Source organism: Carettochelys insculpta, chromosome 7 (assembly GCF_033958435.1).
Source record: "Carettochelys insculpta isolate YL-2023 chromosome 7, ASM3395843v1, whole genome shotgun sequence".
NCBI classification, from domain to species: Eukaryota; Metazoa; Chordata; order Testudines; family Carettochelyidae; genus Carettochelys; species Carettochelys insculpta.
In genome coordinates, this window is record NC_134143.1 from 37,577,375 (window position 1) to 37,598,450 (window position 21,076).

General features: G+C 40.9%; 1 protein-coding gene across 3 annotated transcripts in view; it reads right to left on the minus strand.

Annotated features, from left to right (window-relative positions):
* The window catches only part of PRKG1 (protein kinase cGMP-dependent 1), an 880,390-nt gene that overhangs the window by 118,722 nt on the left and 740,592 nt on the right, over positions 1 to 21,076 (minus strand). For 2 of the 3 annotated variants that reach the window (XM_075000323.1, XM_075000322.1), the window contains exon 8: positions 7,874 to 7,939. In XM_075000323.1, coding sequence (XP_074856424.1) covers positions 7,874 to 7,939 — 66 coding nt within the window. Of the gene's footprint in view, positions 1 to 7,873; positions 7,940 to 11,398; positions 11,552 to 21,076 lie in introns of those variants that run through there. The other variant, XM_075000324.1, reaches the window with a different exon arrangement.

The following is a 21,076-nucleotide window of genomic DNA, read 5'->3' on the forward strand; positions in this document are numbered from 1 at the left end:
GGAAAAATAGACTTTTGTAAATCTGTGCACTAGAGACTATATACATAGCAATATATGCTCCTTTGTGCAACATTTATACTAATGAATAACAAGAAATAACTGACTAGAGTTTGCTCCTTATAGACCTTGTATTTTGAAGAACAGCCTACCAAAACAGTCACATATGAAGTACTTTTACCCATATTTTGCTCATAATTACTATAAAATGTTAGAAACAATGTCATAATTATGAGGGCTATTTATACCTGTGCACATAGTGCTAATTGCTGTCAGCTTCCCTTTTACATAGTAAAAATAGTTATGACTGACACATGACACAAACATATATATAAACACACCTCTTCAGTTTTGCCACTTTGTTGAAGGCATAGTTTTTTAAATTCCGTGGCGTATGCCACTACTCATGCACAGCTTGGTAAAAGCAACAGGGAACTCATTAATGAAAAATTGAGTTTCCATGAAAAACATGATTTTAAGAATTTTACTACGATGGGGCCTCAGCAGGCTGTCTTTATAACCATTAAGATGTGCTTGTGATTAAGCAAAAACCTCTTTTCCCAAAGGAGTTTCTAAAATATAAAACTCAGTAGAGTTTCTAAAATATATATTTATATGGTTTAGCCACATTTAGGTTTGCCTTTTGCAAAGAAACCTGACCATGTGCATGGCTAACAGTTAAATAAATAGATAGATATAAAAATATATTCATTGACAAACATCTTATAAACCCTCAGGGTCTGAATCTAGATTTCATGGACAACTTGCACAATACATTCACTTCTGTAAAGATTTGAAGGTAAGGTTAGTCAAAGAACAAAAAGCCAAAGCTACAGCAGACAAAACTTGTCCATTATAGAACCCTGTGGCTTACAAAAAGGCAACTCCTGACCATCAGCATTACTTTCAATCAGCCAGATGTCACTGGAAGAATACCGTTCACAGTTTGGCACCCGTGTCTTCTGAGTGCCAACTCTATGGCTTTGGCCACATTAGGATGACGTAGCCAAGCCACGTGTGATCAAAACACGGCACCTCAGAAGTGCCGTGGCCAGCAGCATGCTAACGAGGCACTGAATATTCATTTCAGCACCTCATTAGTATTCTCCAATTTGACCATTAGCATGGCCCTTTCAGAATTTTGGCCAAGTGTGGCCACAGCCTATGACGTCTGGGGGCTATGGCCAATGGCCAAACCCTGAAAGAAGATAAGGAGAAAGAAGAGGTGAGTTTATGTATATTACTGTTTGTTTGCACCATCCACAAATATTTAAGTTGTAATGACCCTAGCATGTCGTGATGCCAGTCACCAGAGGGTTAAAATGATAGCCTAGAACTGTTTGACTGTAGTTATGAAAATTATTTTTGCAATGTTCATGAATGATTCTTCCACGGTGTTACCTAGCAGCTCTGTGTTCTTGGGAAACCAGCGAATATACGCATGGAAGACCATGCCCTCTGGCCTCTACTTCAATTAAAGTCAATACAAAAAGCAAAGAAAAGGCAGGGGAAGAGGCACCTACACCTGCCAGACAAGGGTGATGGGATTAAGGAAACACCCCTAGCTTCATTTGCAGCAGAGATGGGACAGCTCTAATAGTATACAGAATGGAGAACAGAGGTTTTGAAGCAAGAATTACACTAAACTGAGGGACACAGAGAGCAGGAAAGCACTGAGTGGTGGAAAACCTCTGTTTCAGATGCTAATGAACCTAATGCCTGGCTACACACAGATCAATAATTATCGAACAATTTCAGTAGTAAATCCTCTATTGGCATCCAAAATACTGAAATTGCCTAATTGCCTTATGGCCTCCCTCAAATGACCACTAACCATAGCCAGGAATGATCAGTTTCTATTATCTATTCTATTATACAGCCCAGACAGAAGAACTTCAGAATAGTCCTTTGAGCCATCCATTTACCCTTAAATACATCCAGTGTTCCTTCTTCAACTGTTGTTTGTTTTGTTTTTTTTCCCTTCTACAAAAAACTTCTACTCAGTAAAGTGTTCTGATGCCTGGACCTAAACTCTGCAATAGTTCCATTGGGACATCATCCTTTCCATAGTGACTATGCTAAGGGCTCTGCTTTGCCTGTTCCCACCACTCTGGATCCCAGCTACCATCTTTATCTAGGAACCATGATCAGTTCAAGCTTCAAGGAGTGATTGATGAGATCTCAATCTCAATCCCCCCATCTCTAGGTATAGCTTCCCTTCCATGCCTTATGTGATCAGTTGTAATTTGCTAGCCATAACATTTGTAAACGGATTTAAGTTAGATTTAATATTGTAGCTGTTTTGTTTGTTTGATTCCCCATATGTGGTTACTACTTGGAAATAGCTTTCATGGTTAAACTGGTTGCTTTCATCTCTTCCTCTAATTCTCTCCCCCATCTCCTTTTGGGGGCCACCCCATTCTCTGCAACAATGCTCCTTGTACCTAACCTAAAAATGTGGCACCCTGTGGGCTTTGCTCATCAAGTGGGTTACCAGCAGAATGGTTGTGGTGTGAAAGTGAGGGTAGGGAGGCATGAGTCTGGGGAGAATGAGGGTGGCAGTTTAAAGTGCTGTTTAAATCCAGTCCACTGAGTTCAAGGGCACATGAGGGTCACAGCTGGGCACTGCAGTGCAACACAACCTGAGGACAGCAGGGACATATAAGGGGTCAGCTTGTGAGTGCTGATTCACTGGTCCTCTTAAATATGCTCAGATGAGGGTGGAGTGTTCGTGTTCATCTGATTCTAAGGTGGGAAGAAACCTGTCCTGGGGAACCCAGATGCTGCAGGATAGCACCATTGAAAGGGAATTGACAGAAGGAGAAATAAAGCTCCAGGTGAGAACACAACTAACACAAGCAGCACATTAAAAGAACTACTATGCCCCGCCCCTTAAGAGTACCCTTAATGAATGAGTATACCCCAAAGTAAGGGGCACATCTGGTAACAACAGCGCAAGATTGTGTAACAGAATAATAGGAACATTTAAAAGCATGACAAAAGTATCAAATTTGACATATTTTTATGAGTTGCTGATATCAGTGTGTCATCCTTAACAGGTGGAGCTGGTTGAGATGATGGTCTGAAGCAGCAGCAACATACTCTATGTGTAGGACTAGATGGTCATGAAATGCAACCTAAGATCTGTATCTGGGTATAAGTTGCACTTTGCAGGTGATGGTGACCAGAGAAATGGTGAAGGAGTTGTGATTCACAGTTTATTTTGTAAAATCTCTGTCTTCCCTATTTGCCTTTGACATAAAAAAAAAAAAAGATCCCCTTTCATAACAGGGTTTCATTTTCAGAGTTAAACAAGTTTTCAGCTGCATGAACTCAAGTGACTTTATTAGGATCTGAATAGTTAAGACTTTGTACACTGGTCCCCTTCTCTGTGTTTCAGAACGCTAGTTAATTTTCTATTCTCTTGATTTACAGATCAATAGAAGTTGTTGAGCATATATTGTTCAAAGACAAACATTTCATAAATGGGCAAGCGAATAATCACAACATGGTCATCAGGTTGTTTTGTTGCAGAGCACATGTTGCCAGTAACTTTTCAACACTGTCAGTACTTTATAGCTTTACAAGGCAACAAAAACAAAAGCTTCTTGAGATACGAAACAGGACTGAAGTCGTCAAAGTATGGTAATTTAAGCAGAGCTACATGATACCATTTGACCTAGGTCACGGAATGTTCAATCTCTAACTGCGTAGGACACAGAGCTATTTCACTTGGTGCAGGATGACCATATCTCCCTGTCCCAAATTCGAGATGGGGGGAGGGCCGCTTCTCCCAGCTCCACTAAGTCCCAGGGAGCTGGGAAGGAGGTGGCAGCTGCTAGCTCTCCCTGACAAGCAGCATGCGTTGGCCCACCCCCAAAGTCTAGGGAAGTGGCAGTCACCAGCGCGCCCTGTGGAAGCAGCAGCCGCTGGCCCTCCTTAGGAGCCTGGGGAAGCGGCAGCCCCCAGTGCACCCAGGGTAAGTAGCAGCTGCAGGAATGCAGCCCCGGGGAAGCAGCAGGGATGCAGCAACCGCCCACGCTCTCCCGCTTCCCTGAGGCTTGGGAAGAGACTCCCACCAGCAGCTGCACCTGTGCAGCTTCTGGCAGAAAAGGTCAGTGGGGGGGAGGGCCCAAATATGAGACAATTAGTCCCTTTTAAAAAATAAGTAGGGATGCCTTTTTGGCATCCCAAATATGGTACTGTGCCGCCTATTACGGGACAGATAGTCACCCTAACTCGATTTCACAGTGGTTTCATGCAAACCTACTTCCATACTTTGATTTCTTCAGGTTTGAAACAATATTGATATGGACTTGTCTAAAACTTGATCAGACTTAACCCTTTTCAAACAATGCTTCTGGGCCATGGCTAGAGTGTAGGATTTGAAATGAAAACTGACACATTACAGAGTTTTTTCAGTTTGGGGTCCATGAATCCAGCAGGGTTGGAAGCTTCCAAATAACAGCAGACTTCCACTTCTTTAGCTACTGGAGTAACTATTAGCGATAGTAGCTTGCTATTCTCAATCTTACTACTCGAGAAGAATAAGATATATATTTTTGTCAATTAGTGTCACAGATATTTGCTAAAGAATAAAGAACTGTTGACACACAAATCTTGGGTTCTGTTCCAGGGTCTAGAAAAAATGCGCTTGAGTGTTTGAGGATTCTTCTACTACTACCATCACCTCAGAGCTTTGTCCCTTCCTCTGCAAACTCCATCATTCTCTATTTGACTCTGGCTGCTTCCTCCTCTTATTCCAGAATGGGAGCATTCAGACCACAGGTGAAACTATATCATGGCTCTTAATTCTGATACCTGGCACCAGAAGCGGTTGCAGAGAGAGACCTCTTGAGCCCCTGAAGTGCAGGAAAGACTGGAAGGGGCTTTAGGGGATGCAGCCCAGGGGGCCCATGACCTCCATAGCTCAGAATGCTGTGCTGAAGCCACCAATGCCCTTAATGCCCACCCTTCCTGGTTGGGGGGGAAGGCAGCTTCATGTGCTGCCATTCCCCCAGGCTGGAGCTGCAACACTGCACATCCCGGCATGCTCTATCCCTGTGCTGCCCTCACCTGGAGGCTCCCATTGGCCAGCAATTATAACCAATGGAAGCTGCTGGGGATACCTACAGGTGAGTATGGGGTTGTGAGAAGACACCTGTTCTCCCCACACCAAACAGGAGCTCCCTACTCCAGCCCAGAGCCCCCCATACACTCTAACTCCCTCCCAGACTCTCTACCTCAACCCTGTGCCCACCCCACCACCCTAAATCCTGCCCACAGCCTGCAATCCCCACCCAAACTTATTTCCTGAGCCCACTCCCACACTCTAATCCCCTTGGACTCCAGCCTGGAGACCCCTCTTCCCCCACAAACCTCTTATCCTCAGCCCTACCCCAGAACCTGTATATCCAATTGGTGCCCTCAGCCCCTCCCACATAATATCTACTTTTCTGCCTCAATCCAAAGCCCCCTCCCACACACCGAACCCTGACAACAGGGCTGGAGCATGCTCGGTGCAAGCAGAAACTTGAAAGGCTTATAAATAGGCCAAACTTGAGTGGATTCTTACAAGTAGTTGAAAATAAATCTTTTCTCTGATCGCAGTGTAATCCCTCTGCCAAATCTCTAGTTCCTTCTCCAAAACAAGGAAGTAGAAGAATTTCTCAATGGATCTCATGTAAGAATTCAACATTTTTCCACCACTTGTTTCTGGAGATGACTATATCATTGTTGCTACACTTTCTATAAAAGTTCAGTTTGAGGCAGATGCATTCATGAAAAGCTATAGACTACATGGAATGGGAAGCCCATGATCTGGCCACAGGGGGAGCCTAGCCTGTGGCCCCTCCCCTTGTGCCTAAGATTCTGCCCAACCCATTCCCTCTGGTACCCTTTCCTGCAGGAGCTCAGGGAACCCCCACCACAGCTGGCCTCTGAGCCCACGCTCAGGGGGCCGGGGGAGACAAATAAACCCCAGCCCTGGTGAATGCAGCAGTTACAGCTGCCCCAGCCCAGTTTTCCAGGCAGCCTGGCTGTGCAGGCACAGCTTCTCAAGTTCCTGTGCAATGGCTAGCCAGACACAGAGCACTGGGTGGGGTGGTGGCATGATCTGATGCTGGGTAGGCAGTGTAGCCCCAGTCTCTTGGAGTCCCTGTGGGAGAATGGTCAGCCAGCCCGAGCTAGCATAGCCAGCCATGGCGGAGCACTAGGAAACACGGGAGGGGGCCTGGCCAGGGAGCAAGGTGTAGGCAAGGCCATACATAAGCTGTTTGAGGAGGCATAAAGTAACAAGCAATTGAAGACAGAGTTTTATAATGTATAATGTCAGACAACGTAATTCTAGATATTGCTGCTAGCTCTGTCCATAACAGATGACACAGTATCAGCCACTGTAGGTGAAGCGAATTCCTATTTTCCATTGACGCCTACTCTCTTGCTCACATTCTCAGACAGTTTCAAGTTACTTGAATGTTAGCTTAATAATTGCACAGTACTTGGCAACAATTATCAGACTGCAGCATCTGAATTATCTAACTAATTTCCTGTTGTGTAGACAAATGTAGTTAAAACACACACCACACCACCGTAGTTGTTGATAAAAGTTTATTTTTTAAATAGCAACCCCTGTATTTCGCAACCAGAAATTCGACATGTGGATAACTTAAAAAAAATGCTTGAAATTAGAAAATGCAAGCTAAAAACAATGCTGGTGAATTTGCAAGAAGATGCCTTCATAACAGAAACAAGTATAATCCAGGGAAAAATGAAATATATGCTGTGACTTCTAAAATTAAAGTGCATTGTGAGTAATATATAAATGAGACAAAATCCTTTGGGTATTAATATAAACAGTTGACCAAGGCTTTAAATAAGTACCTTAAACACTTCAAAATAGATTTTCACTACATTAAAATAAGTTTTTCCCACTTAAGAGTACATATATAAAATAATCAATTAAATACTGATAGCAACTATACTGACAGCAAAATCTCTAGAGCCACAGAACAGACATACTTGTCTTGAGCTATAAATAGTATTGTGCAACTAGTCTTCTCTTAACTGAAGAACATTGCTGGGAATCTCTGGCATACCCTATGGATTAATTTCTGTTTTAAAATTTTAAACTTAAATGTCTGATTTCGTGCTAGTTCAGGGATATTTTTATAGTGAAATGAAAATATATTAGACGGAAAAATGACCAGTTGTTAATGTGAACAATTAGGATTCACTTTTTGCCTGACTGTATTTACAAACTATTCTTTTGATTAAGACACAAGGTAAATAAAATGTCTGTATGTTTGTTCAGATAAAATTGGGATAGATAGTTGTTCCACACGTTTCTTAAAAGATATTTGCTAAAATATTTGGGTTAAATAATTTCCCCTTATCCACAGTGAATAACGTAACTTTCTCTCTCTTACGTAACATATACCTTGCTTGTGGATGTATCAAGAAAGCTATTTAGCTGATAGAGATTCTAGCCACAAATGGAAGACATTAAGGTTACATCTACATTACAATGATCTATTGACAGAAGTTACGGTTGGAAGAGAACTTCTGGCAAAACTTCTGTCAACAGATCACACCTACGCATCCCTGGTTTTGTCAGCAATACTCTCTAAAGTAGATGTAGCCTAAGACTGCTTTGTTAGCTGGTCATAAATTAAACTGTATACAGAGAAGCATTTTAAAAGCATTATTCAGTTACAGTTTAATAATACATCGCATAAATTTATCACTCAAAGTCATTAATCATTTTTTAAATGTGCATTAAAATGTCTCCCTGCAAAATAATCCAAGTCATTAGTTAAGAACTATAATATTGTTTGGCACTATCCAGTATTGTATTATAAGAAAACAATATACTTACTCTCGATCTATGACAAGACAAGTTACTGCTTCAGCAGCAATGACATTTGCTGTTCGCACATCTTCCCTGAAAAAAAAAATAAAAATACGTCTCTTAAGTAACATATAATTTTCTGTTAATAATCTTCATACCTTAGAGTCATTATTAAAATGTCTCATGAAAGAGAAATGCATGTCACATAGATTTGCATTTCATCAATCAGACAAATTTTAAGCATGCTCAAATGTAAAAAATATTACATACAGATGAAGTAAGAGAAATATAATCTGCTTTTGTAGATACCATCAAGTACTCAGTTAGGTATGTCCCATTTTTGTCACTTTCCTAGTGAGTAGTTTGTTTTCTACCACATACTATTTACATAAGCGAAAACCAGTCATAATTGTCAGTAAATTAAATACTTATATAGTCTACATCTACATTAGAAGCATCTGTCTACAGGAGTTATTGTCAGAAGAGATGTTTCAACAAAACTTAGGTTGACAGATCACGTCTACACATAAAAGAAGACTGATATTTTGATTTACTCTGCAAACAGAAGAGCCCCCCAGAGCATCTACATGGCTTTTTTTGTCAATGGTTTATGTCAACAGAAAGCATTTTGTGTGCAGATGCTCCGCAAAGTTTGTTGATAAATCCCCAGTTTGGTCTGCAAAACTCAGTAGTGTAGGCATAGCCATAGATATGTTTAAAATACACATATTCAGGGCTATGAGTAATGACAGCTACAAACAACTTACATTTCATCTGTTCCTTCTCTCACCTTACATTATCTCACTACATAAATCTAATTGAATCATTCCAAATATGTAATGGATTTTGATACTGTATATCGAGAAAGAAGGGTTCCCAAAAGCTTTCAGACTCTGGGATGTCCTGTAGAAGGGTTAGAGGCAAGTACAGGTCAAGCACTTGAGGGAATAAGGGATGCCACTCCTTCAGATGGGTGCAAAATACATCAGACTATATCACATTTGAGGAACAGTTAAGTATGCACTCTCACATCTGACCATTAGGTAGCTTGGGAAGGGATGGTGCCTTGTGGAAGGCTCAATTAGGGATTTTTCAAAAACTCTCAGTATTGGCCTAACTCTGGTATCATTAGTATTAATGGGAGTTTTACTATAGATATTTGCAAAAGCAGAGTTAGGCCACCCCTGAGCATTTTTGAAAATCCAACTCCTACTTTTAAATCTTTCTTTGGGGTCTAAAATGTGACATTTGGAACTACACTTTCATTTTACTTTGTGATTCTTCACTAACGAACACTTTATGTCTCCTGTTGTATATCATACTGTAATACATGGCCACCACTCATAAGATTTCATTTCAGGAAAACAGTTCCATGACTTGGGTTAAATTGTATGTTGTCAATTAGTCCTGACTAAAATATGGAATAAATGTGACCCTAGATGCATTTCTTTCTTCTTGAAAAAAATAGTTTAAATGTATTGATTTATAAATTATAAAGCAGTAAAAATAAAGATGGTTATGGTCTCAGTTTACCCTGATTAACTAAGTCATTATTTTTACAAATGAAAATTTATCAGCAATTGAGCTGGTTTCTCTCCATTGCCATGCACGCTGGTTAATCTTTCTAACCTGCGCAAAGTAATGGTACTCACTGATACTCATCAGAGTCTCCTTTTTTAAACACACCCTGCATGTATGCATAAATGACAAATTAGTGGTGAATCATGCTCTTAATAATAACATATGCTTCAAAGGATCTGCCATGTGTAAGTTTGGACAAACTCAGTGCAGTTAGCAAAGAGACGTTTGTCAATTAAAAAATACAAACCACGTGTTCATGATGAGTTCATATTGTAGCAGGAGCATTGAAATTTATGTTGGCCTCTTTGTAATACTTCTGTGATGTACAAATAGGAAAGTAAACCAATAGTAACATTAATTTATGAGGACCTCATTATGAAGGTGATTTTCTATTAAAGTTTAAGGCTGCACAAATGAAATGCATGTAATTAGAGACTCACGTATCATTGCTGTACTATGAAACTACAACCCTAGGCTCTGTCTACACAGCAGCATTATTCCTGAATAAGCTATTTTGGAAGAGGCATTCTGGAATAGCTTATTCCAAAATAGCTCATCTACACACAAAAGGGCCTATTTTGAAATACAGCCATTGGACACACTATGCTTTATTTCAAAATAGGCTCTATTCCCTGTCTACACAGCCCCTGTCTTGAAGTACCTCTTTTGAAATAGGTGCTGTTCTTTGTATAATGACGTTTACCAATTTTGAAATAAGGCACTCACTGTTGGAAATTATTTCAAAATAGAGGTTGTGTTGTATAGATGCTTGCTTAGTTATTTTGAAATAGTGGTTGCTATTTCAAAATAGCTTTGCTGTGTACACATACCCTTAGATGATACTGGGAAGATTAACAGTCTCCAGGCCATCTAGCAATGCCATAACATTTTTGTTATATTATTTCACTACTTCATGATGGAATAACCATTACTCTGAATCTATATGGATGTGAGGCCAGGGCATCCAGGTCGTCCTCAAGAGGGACTAAACCTGCCACCTTAGAGGCTAAAGCCCTGTGCTCTACCACATAGGCTGAGAGCCACCTCACATAGGCTGAGAGCCAGCTGGCTCTCAGCCAAGTCTGTAGAGCAGAGACTTCATTCTCCCTTGTCAGTGGTCTCACTGCCTCTGGAGTTACACAGACATAGCTCAACTAAAAAGGATGCTGAAGAAGAAAAGCAGAAACTAAGAGGCTGAACTAAGTTCAGTCTGCTTACAAAGAGCAGTTACTAGATAAAAACGCAACAATATGCACTTACTATTATATTAAAAATCTTAAGGTTCATTCCACAACAGAAAGGAAATTCTCATTTATTGTTGCAGTAGCACCTCTACTGTCATATTATGTTTACTTTCCGTAGCACCTATACATAGGTTGTATGCCATACTATACATGCTCCCTTGAGAGAACAGATTTACTGGAACTGAATGAAGATCAGAAAAGCTCAGAATTCCCTTGCTTTTTCAGCATTTTGTCAGAGCCTTTGCATTACTGTTCTGTAAGTATTGTGCTTAATGATTTTTAAAAGGGTATCATATACTTGGACAACTGCCATATTACAGAGTTTATATAATAGGTGTTTGGCAATCTTGTTCTAGGTAAACTTAAAAGCCTCTTCAAACTTTCAAAAGCCAAAGACGATGACTGAATTTGCATTCATAGCAGTACAGAAACATTAGTACAACTACAGTGTAATTGCATATTAACTTTAAAATATAGTATACATAGTGTTCTAAAACATATTTTACATCAATACCTATTTTCTTAGTTACTATTATTCTAGTTAAGGTGATAAAAATTGCATTTGCATCTACAAACATGCAACTAAGTACTGATAACACTTTAGAGCTATATTCAAATAAAGCAAGTTTTTAAAAGTGTCATTTAAAAGTATCCACTAGCTCAGTGCAGTACAAGCAAATCAATCCAACATGAAATGATTTTTTAGTATTGTTTTCTGAACACTGACTCTGATGTTTTCTCAACTTCATCACTGGAATCTTCTTCACTACTTCCTGAGAAACAACACTCTTCGTCGGAAGATTCACTTTCGCTCTCTGAATAATCCATAACCTGTGTTCGCATCTACCATTTGCCTTTATGAAGACTGCTGTTTCCTTCTGCCCAGCTCCTGCATCTTGTCCTCTGGACTCTCTCTGGAACATAAAGCTCTTAGGCTTGGAAAAGGTCACAGCTGTTGAAGAGATACCTACTACGTATCATTGGGAACTGCAAGCAGAGTATATTGATGTGCCACAGGCGCATACAACTAATGCAGGAAGGCAGTATTCTCCTCCCAGTACTCTCTCTTACAGCTTTGGTGCAATGTGCCTGCTGTCAACAGACATAGTAGCAAATACTTTCAGCCAGCACTTACTTAAGCAGACACCTGTTAACCCTTGTATCAGGACAAACTAATGTGTGTGCCAAATCCTTTTATTATTTTTTAAAGTCAAGCTCAGCAGTTTCATGCAATGCCATAAACATATTTCTCTAGCCACAAGATCAGCAGATTTCTCCACCACATTAAGATATTTGATTAAATAAACAGAAAATCCGAAAAGGAAAAAAATATAATCTAAGTTTACTACAACTTTGAAAAGTGTATTACATCACTATAAATCAGGATACCACTACTGAAATACATATTAACAGACGTTTTAGAGGAGAATAGGTGTGCATACATATAGAATTCACCTTTTAGATCTGAGGGATCAGTTCATTATAGCTATGGTTACATTACAGAGATCTGTCGACAGAAATCAGTGTCGGAAGAGATTTCCCAAAAAAACTGTCTACAGAATGCGGCCACCCACAAAAGCCAAACAGAAGAGCACTCCACTCTGTTGACAAAGCGGCCGGACGGCTTGGCCACTCTCTCGACAAAACAGGCACTCAAAAGCACAGCAGACAGATCTGCCCATTGTCCTGGATACCCTGTCTGTCAAGAGAATGCCCCCAGAGCATCCACACAGCTTTTTGGTAGACAATCTGTCAACAGCAGCATTATGCCTCCTGGCTGAAAGGCAGAACACTGCCAGCAAAAGCACTGAGTTTTGAGTGGGACATTCCACCAGTTTTGTTGGCAAAACCAGAGTAACTGTAACTGTAGCCAAGGTATTTTCAGCATTTTTATGCTGACAAACTGCCTACAAAGAATTTTTTATAAATAGTTGTGAATAGTTTTGTGACTAATTCTTTATATTCCAATAAACAGCTTATGAATATAGTGAAATATTTCATGGGTGAAATTTGCAGTTTTGATTAGAGACATTATACTGTATGCCTACATCTATATAAGAGGGCTTTTCTGGCAAAACTGGGTTTTTGTTGGAGAAACATGTGGCCCTTCTACACAATGTGCTTGGTTGAGAGTCTGCCAACAAAACTCGGCACATCCACCAAGAGTGTTATACTTTTTTGTGTTCACGCATAATGCCTTTCTTAACAGTTTCCTGTTGACAAAACAACTATGTAGATGCTCTGGGGACCTTTTGCCAACAGAAAGGGCTTCCAGTTCACTGGGCAGCCCTGTTTGCAGAGCTTCCAGCCAAGAGAGGGCTGGAGAGTCTAGCTGCTCTTTGTTGACAGAGTGGATTGCAATTTTGATCTGCTTTTATATGTAGATGCAGTCTGTTGATGGAAGTTTTGCCAGGAAATCCCTTCAACAGATGCTTCTCATGTAGTGGTAGCCTATATTTCTATAGGTCTATATTGTCTGATTATATTTACTTAGGGCTTGTCTACACTGCCCTGTAGTTTGGACCAGAGGGGTGTGAATAGCAGATTGCACCAAATTGCAATGCTGTAACTCGCCAGTGTAGATGTGGCAGGCATGTGGAATAAAAGGTACTCGTGTTCTTATTCATGTCATCCTGTTTGAATAGGATTATATTAGCATGAATTAGGAACTTTTAGCTTGTGCCTGCATTACCCACACAGAGGAGTTACAGTGTAGCACTTTGGTGCACACCTCTATTCCCACCCGCCATAGTCCAATCTGCAGGGCAGTGTAGACATGCCTTACAGGTGTGTTGCTGTAAGATCTTGTACATAGCCATCTTTTTGCTGGCAGAAGAGAGCTCTTTTGCTGGCATAGTTAACCACCCACCCCCAGGAGCAGCATTTGCTACACCAGCAGGAAAGCCTCTCCTGCCAACATAGCACTGTCCATACCAGTGTTTTTCTCGGTGAAACTTATATTGACCAGGGCTGTGTTTTCACACCCCTGACCAACAAAAGTTTTACCTATAGAAGTGCTAACGTCGACAAAGCTCTAGCTGGTAAGTGTTTGAATGGCAGAGACTTCCTGTGTTTGCATATTGCTTTGCACAAAGGAATTCTGGTTCATGGTGAGGTTCTTAGGTGTTACTGTAATCTAAAATAATCAAATTCATGCAATCCATAAAAAATTATACTGAAAGGCTGTGTCTACACGTGCCACTTCAAAAAGAATGATAATGAGCTGTCCAGAAGATGCTAATGAAGTACGGATGTAAATTTCCTGCACCTCATTAGCATATGGCCATGTGATTCAGAGTATGGAAGATGCTCTTCTGGACTCCAAAATACACCTGCAGATGTGCAGCCCACAGGGATCTTCCAGAAGGAAACCGTCTTTCTGGAAGCCCCTTCTTCCTCAAAATTTTGGGGAAGAAGGGGCTTCCAGAAGGAGAGTTTCCTCCCAGAAGACCCCTGTGGGTCGCACATCTGCACTTGTATTTTGGAGTCTGGAAGAGCTTCTTCTGGTTCCAAATCACGTGGCCATATGCTAACAAGGCACAGGAAATTTACATCCATGCCTCATTAGCAACTTCTGGATGGCTCATTACCATGCCACTTCCAGAAGAAGCGACATGTAGATGCAGCCATACAGAATATTTAGTCAGTGAATAATTAGCTTAACATTTATTGTTTTACCGATAAACTCAGCCCTAGAATATTTGTGGAAACTGAAGCCAAAGAATGGTCACAGCTGTGTTAGTCTGTATCTTCACAGAACACAAAAGCAGTCCTGTAGCACTAATGATATATTGTTAGTCTTTAAAGTTCTACAAAAATGGTGCAAACACAATTCAGCAAATCATTTAAAAATGTGAATAGTTCTTATAATGTTTTGCAGTATTTGGCAGCACTAATGATCAGATTTTGAAATTCTCTCTCCTTACAGAGAAAGTGAAAAGTGGTACATAAAACATAGAAAGAGTGCATCCTCCATAAACTGTCAAAAGAATTACTGTGAGTTATCTACATGAGTCTAGGTCTACACTAGAGAATTTTGTACATCAACATAATGCAGCACCTCTGTCAGCAGCATTCCGCCACTCCCCTATGAGGCAGAATGCCTCTGTGAACAGAAAGCTGGTCTGGAAATTCTGCAGACACCAGGCAGACCTGTCTGCTGTACTTCTGGTAGGCTGTTTGGTCAAGAAAGTGGCCAGTTAGTCCAGCTGCTCTTTGTTGACAGAGCAGTTTGCTCTTTTGATCTGTTTGGCAGTCTGGACGCATTCTGTTCACAGACGTTTAGTCAGAAGATATCTTCTGACAAAAACTTCTGTCGACAGATTGCTCTACTGCAGACATAGCCTTCCTCGTCAGTTAGCCTAGCTTTAGTGAGAACAGCCACACTGTGGGTACTTCTGTAATATAAGATAAAGTCAAATGTATTAATATTGATTTTGTAATGCTGGTTTTTATACATTGCAATTTGACTGTCCTCACCTCCCTACGTGCTTCTCACAAAATCCACGTACTGGTGCCCCACTTACTCAGCAAACATCGACCGCTACAGAAATGCATTGTGGGGATCTATCCCACAATTCCCTCATGCCCGTAGCTATCTGTGTATTTTCACTGGTATTTGACATCAGCTTCCCACATTGCATATCCCTCAGTCCCCTCCTATGGTAAGCAAACATCCATTTTTGAAGTAGGAAGGAAGGAAGGAAAAGCAGGGCATCAACAAAGATTGCCAAGTTAACAGAAAACTCTTCTGTAACTGAATTTATCAAGGATTTTATAAAAATCAGCAGGTGTGTGTCTTCTCAACTGGCCATCCACTGACTGTCCCCTCTCTTGATTGCATCTGATCCCTAAAAATAACACAGAGACAATGAAAAGCCTGAAGAAATAGCAGATAGTAAAAATTTGAGAAAAAAAAGAGAGTTGCTGATGGGAAGGTCTTCAGCTTCCCAGTCCATTATACAGCTTCTCTGCACAGTCTGTATTCGCAACTGGCCCTCCACCCACTCTTCCCTGCATGAAGGGATCCAAAGTTAGAAGAAAGAGTATAGAAAAGGCTGGGAAAAAAGATTTTTGTTTTCCCTCGTCACTACACAGAAATTATCAACACGGGGGATGGGCTGAAATCTCTTGTTTTTTGAAAAAGCCAACAGATTCTCAACTGGCTCTCCATGCACTCTTCCCTGCATGAATGGTACCAAAGGTAAAAGAAAGCGGGTAGAAAAGGCTAGGAAAAAAGATTTTTGTCTTCCCTCTTCACACTACACAGAAATCGTCAACACAGGGGATGGCATCAACGCCCCAAAAATCTTAGCCACCGGGGAGACTGTGGAGACATACCCTAATAAGCATAACCATAAATGTTAAATACAAAACTTTCGTTCCTTCTTTTTTAGTCAAAAACTCTTTCAGGTAAAATTTTGAAAATCACCTTAGTGACTTGGAGTCTAAATTCCATTATTAAAGGTGCCTGAAAACTTTATGCTGGGATTTTTCAATATAGTAAGAGCTTTCAAAATGCAAACCAATCATGCCTAGCATTGTCATGCTGAAAATAAAAGCAGAAAAACCACAACTCATAAGCTGGGCTCCTGCCATTAGCTACTACAGTTCCAGAAATTAACTGACTTTTCCTGGCACCTTCTTTATTTACCATCCCAAACAAAGGGGCAGGGATGAGTCAAATCTTCCTTTTCCACATGCTGTCCAGTTTTTGTTACATATTTGCTCTTAGCTTCAGTGCCTGTGCTACCAGTAACATCAGAAAAATGTGTCATTGGCCCTTCCCCTGTACAAACCCCAATGTAGATTGTTACTGTATGTCTTTGGGAGAAATGGAGCCCAATATGAATGATGTCTCCTGAAGGTGTTGCTGCCTGAAACTTGTTGAAGAGTCTAAAAAGTGAGACTCTACTTCCAGGATGATGCATTATGCCACTTTTGGGGAGTAAGGGAAGCAAGTAAGGAAATATTATTTACATTAAACCCTGTGGATTAAAATTTATGACATATGTCCTAAAAAACCTTTTCTATTATTTGTTACTGAAATATAGTTAAGCATCATTCTCCAAGTGAACTGTAATGAAAGTAGTGTAACTATTTTGGAAACCATGTGGGCATAACCACTTAGCAAAATTCAATTTGTATCCAGCAAAGCAGAGCTACATTAAATCTCCTATAGCAGGCAATTACTGGCCACTGGTGTGTAATGCACAGTTCCCTTAGGGATCTGTAGCTTAGGGGCTTCTGAAATGCCTCTATAACTATTCAGTAATGCCTCTCTTCTAACTCCCAAGAGGCTCCTCTTCTGAACTGCTTCAGGCTGCAAGATCACTTCCCAGATTATTCTTTAAACCAGGAGTTCTTCAGTAGCTGCAAGTCAAATTGTTTGAGATGAGTTACAAGAGCTATGCTTCTTGTGATTGTTTTCTCTTTTGAAAATATTTCCGCTAGTACCTGGGAACATTTTTGTAAATATTACAGCTGCACATCAAAATAAATTGTTCTTACTCTTTCTTGAATTTGCACAATAAAACCACGGAAGCCCTTGTTCTTTCACAATGTTGAAAGGAAAAAAAAAACGTAAAAATGTCTGCTGCAAAGTTACAATATCTGTCATATAGTGTTATAAAGTAGTATATAGCACTGCAGATGCTGATAAACCTCTGGGTTACAGTCTCACCTTGACGGCGATTTCCGATTATAGCTCACAGTTAACCACAATAATAGTTGTACACCTAACCAAAATGTAGATAAATGCTCAGCTAAAATGAGTGAAAAATGCAACTTGGAAAAGCTTCAGTTGTAATGAAGTAGGATTTTTCTAAACCTAAAATAAGAATTAACATAAATGATGTAGAAGAAATTCAGTCAATGAATTACAGCTTTTGCAAGAAGAGAGAAATGCAGTCCCAGGACGTCAAACATTGGAAGATATATAGACAGTAATAAGATTTGAGGCAGTACTACGTAGGTAGTTTGTCACATCCAACAATGACATCTTGAGCTTGCATAGGCTCATCGGTTGTGGACTTGTGTGCGGCTGAGGAGTCCAAGCTTTGACCGGCATGGACGTTCACAGTGGGGGGCAAGGGAATTATCCTGGCTCTGTTGGTGTGGCTGCTGCTGTTGCTTCCTTCATCTCACGAGCATCAATGAGGCATACGCATCGCTGCTTTTCAAAGTTGGAATATGCATGCTGTACAAGAGCACGCCAGCCTGTTCGGTCTTTTGCATGCTGCTCTAGCTGATCTGGTTTTAAACCAGCATGAACAATCACGCAGTCTTTCTACCTCTTGTGAGGCCTACCTTGATTCCTTTTGCCCTGGGAGAGTTCACTGTAGAGGAGTTGCTTAGGGATTCTTGACTCCTCCATTCTTATGGGGTGCCCTGTCCAGCAAAGCTGGGCTTTCAGAATTATGGCTTCGATGCTCGTGGTTCCTGCTCTGTCCAGGACTTCCAGGTTCGTAACTCTGTCCTGCCATCGAATGTGCAATATTGACCTCAGGCTGCGTGTGTGGAAGCGCTCTAGGAGCTTTATATGTTTTCTGTACAAGGTCCAGGTTTCACAGCCATACAGGAGACTGGTCAGGACAACAGCCTTGTACACTTTGTTTAGTGGACTGTTGGATATTGTGCTGATTCAACACTCGTGCTCTCAGACATCCTAGTGCCCTACTGGCCTGGCAGATTCTGGCACTGATTTCTTTGTCAAGGGAGCCATCATTGGCTATCACACTGCCAAGATACTTGAACTCCTCCACTGTTTTTAACTCTGTTCCTTCAATAAAGATTGAAGCAGGGAGAGCAACAGATCCTGGAGCAGGTCGAAACAGTACCTCGGTCTTTCCTAGACTGATGGTCAAACCAAAGAGGTGAGTGGCATCAGCAAACTTGTTGACGATGAGCTAGAGATCAGATTCCTTGTGTGCCATAAGTGCACAGTCGTCAGCAAAAAGGGCTTCAAGGATGAGCCTCTCATGCATCTTGGTTTTAGCATGCAGACAACGGAGATTGAAAAGTGACCCATCAAGTCTGTATTTTATGTAGACTCAGTGGTCCAGGTCCCTAACTGCGTGGCTGAGGACACACGTGAAAAAGAGGTTCAATAACATTGGGACCATCACGCACCCTTGCTTCACACAATTGGATATCTCAAACGGATCTGAGGACTCACCATTTGAAAGAACAAAGTCAGTCATGTCATCGTGGAACAGGCATATGAGGTTAACAAATCTTCTCCGGCAGCCAAATTTTGACAGGATATTCCACAGGGCTTCTCTGTTGACAGTGTCTCTGTTGACCAATGCGTTGGTCAGGTCTATAAAGACAGCGTACAGATCCAAGTTCTGCTCTATGCACTTTTCCTGGATTGACGAACAGCAAAGATCACGTCAATGGTACTGCGGCCTGGGCGAAAACCACAGTGTGCCTCTGGTAGGTTCTCCTCTGTGATGCTGGCGATCAGATGGTTGAGGATGACTCAAGCCAAGATCTTCCCAGCAGTACAGAGAAGGGAGATGCCCTGGTAATTTCCACAGTCAGCTTTGTTGCCCTTGTTCTTGAAGAATGTGATGATTGTGGCATCTGTACAGTTTTGGGCATGTCTTCTTCTTCCCACATGCTGATCAAGATGTTGTGAAAGGCTTCAAGTGACACTGGTCCTGTCGCTTTGAAAATTTCAGCAGGGATACCGTGCATCCCAGGGGCTTTGCCAGAGCTGGTCTGGCTGATTGCTTTTTTGACCTCATCCATTGTAGGGGGCAGGTCAAGACTGTCTATTGTGGGTTTCTGTGGGATCTGGTCTAGGGCCACAGGGTCGACAATGGAGTGTCTGTTGAGAAGGTTGCTGAAGTGCTCTCTCCATCTATTGTTGATGCTGTTCTTCTTCCTCAGAAGGGTCATGCCATCTGCAGACTGGAGAGGTGTAGTACTTGGAGCACTATGTACACTGATATATAATTAGCTCACACAACAATTCACACTTGCTTCAGAAAAGAAAAAAAACCATTACTTACAGCCCACCATTTCAGTTCGGTCCAACAAGGAAGTTTTAAAGGCATTATTTATAGCTTCCTTACATCTACTCATGAAAAATAAGTTTTATGATTCATGTATAGGCTGGATAAATGTACCAACCACTTACAGTAATTCATAGCTCTATCCCATCTGGTGCATATAAATAGTACTTACTCTGGCCTCCTACATCAAATATTTAGTTGCATTCACAGTGGATTCCAGCTGAAAAGGTTTAGCTTCAGGGAGAATTTTACAGGAGAGAGAGATAACTGCATGCTCTCCTTCTGACTGTTGTAATTTTAATGCTTTTAAAGTTAAATATTTGGGGGTCATATTGAAACAGTTTTTCCTTGAACCCTGTTGTGCCCAGCAAGATAACAAGCATTTCTATCCAAAAATATTGCTCTTTCCCCTACTCTACTGGAAGCTTCTAAAATCATGCTGAGACTTCAGATAGTAACTGCTAAAATGACAGTGAATTTTAATTCAAAAATCCTACTACAAAGGATGCTCTGAATTCCTGCCAAGATTTTATGTAAGGCCTGTGAATTACCTTTTGTTTCATGACAGTTATGGACATTATTTTATAAGGAAAGGATCAGTGGAAAATGCCACGGTGTGTTTGTTTCTTCTGTATTTGGTGCAGGATGTAAGTTAATTTCAGTCTAACAGAAATGTCTCATCTTAAATATTTTATATAGAAGCTCCAAAAGGAAAAAATGTTATGACTTTATAATGATTGTGTTTATTTTTAATTGTATATATTTGAAAGGCAGTGTGGCCTTCTTGATAGGGCCCTGTATTGGAACTCAGGAAACCTGCATCTATTCCTAGGTCTGCCATTTGGACCACTGACTTCACTGCTTTATGCTTCTAAATTTCCCCATCTATGTAACAGAGATAATGTTACTTAGCTCCTTGCTAAAACCTGTAACACTTATGCATGAAAAGCCTTATATAGGGTGGAGGTATTGTTATTATCAGTGCAGTAGTTTTGAAACAGTAGAAGGCTGATTATATAATCAATGCTATGTTTTTTTTGTGTGCGCAATAGAGGGGTTTAGTTTATTTTTATTGTGCCCTTCAATGCATAAAAAAGGGAATAATTATAGGGCCCTGTGTAGAGATGCATTTCTACCTTCAGGTGCAGATCTCCATGGACAGAAATTGATCTGCTGGGCTCTACTCCCAGGAAATGCTGCCACAAAAGGATGCTGTCGCTCTACTACCAGGAGCCAGTGCCTCATGCCAGCACTCTTCCCAGCCATGCAGCTGTACTGTCCTCAGCTATGTTTCCTATCTGGGGTCAGACAGATCCATTGGTGGTGGGCCTCCAGATGGTACAGTGGTACTGCTGGAGGAGTTGCTGGAAGGGGGCTTTGGCTCC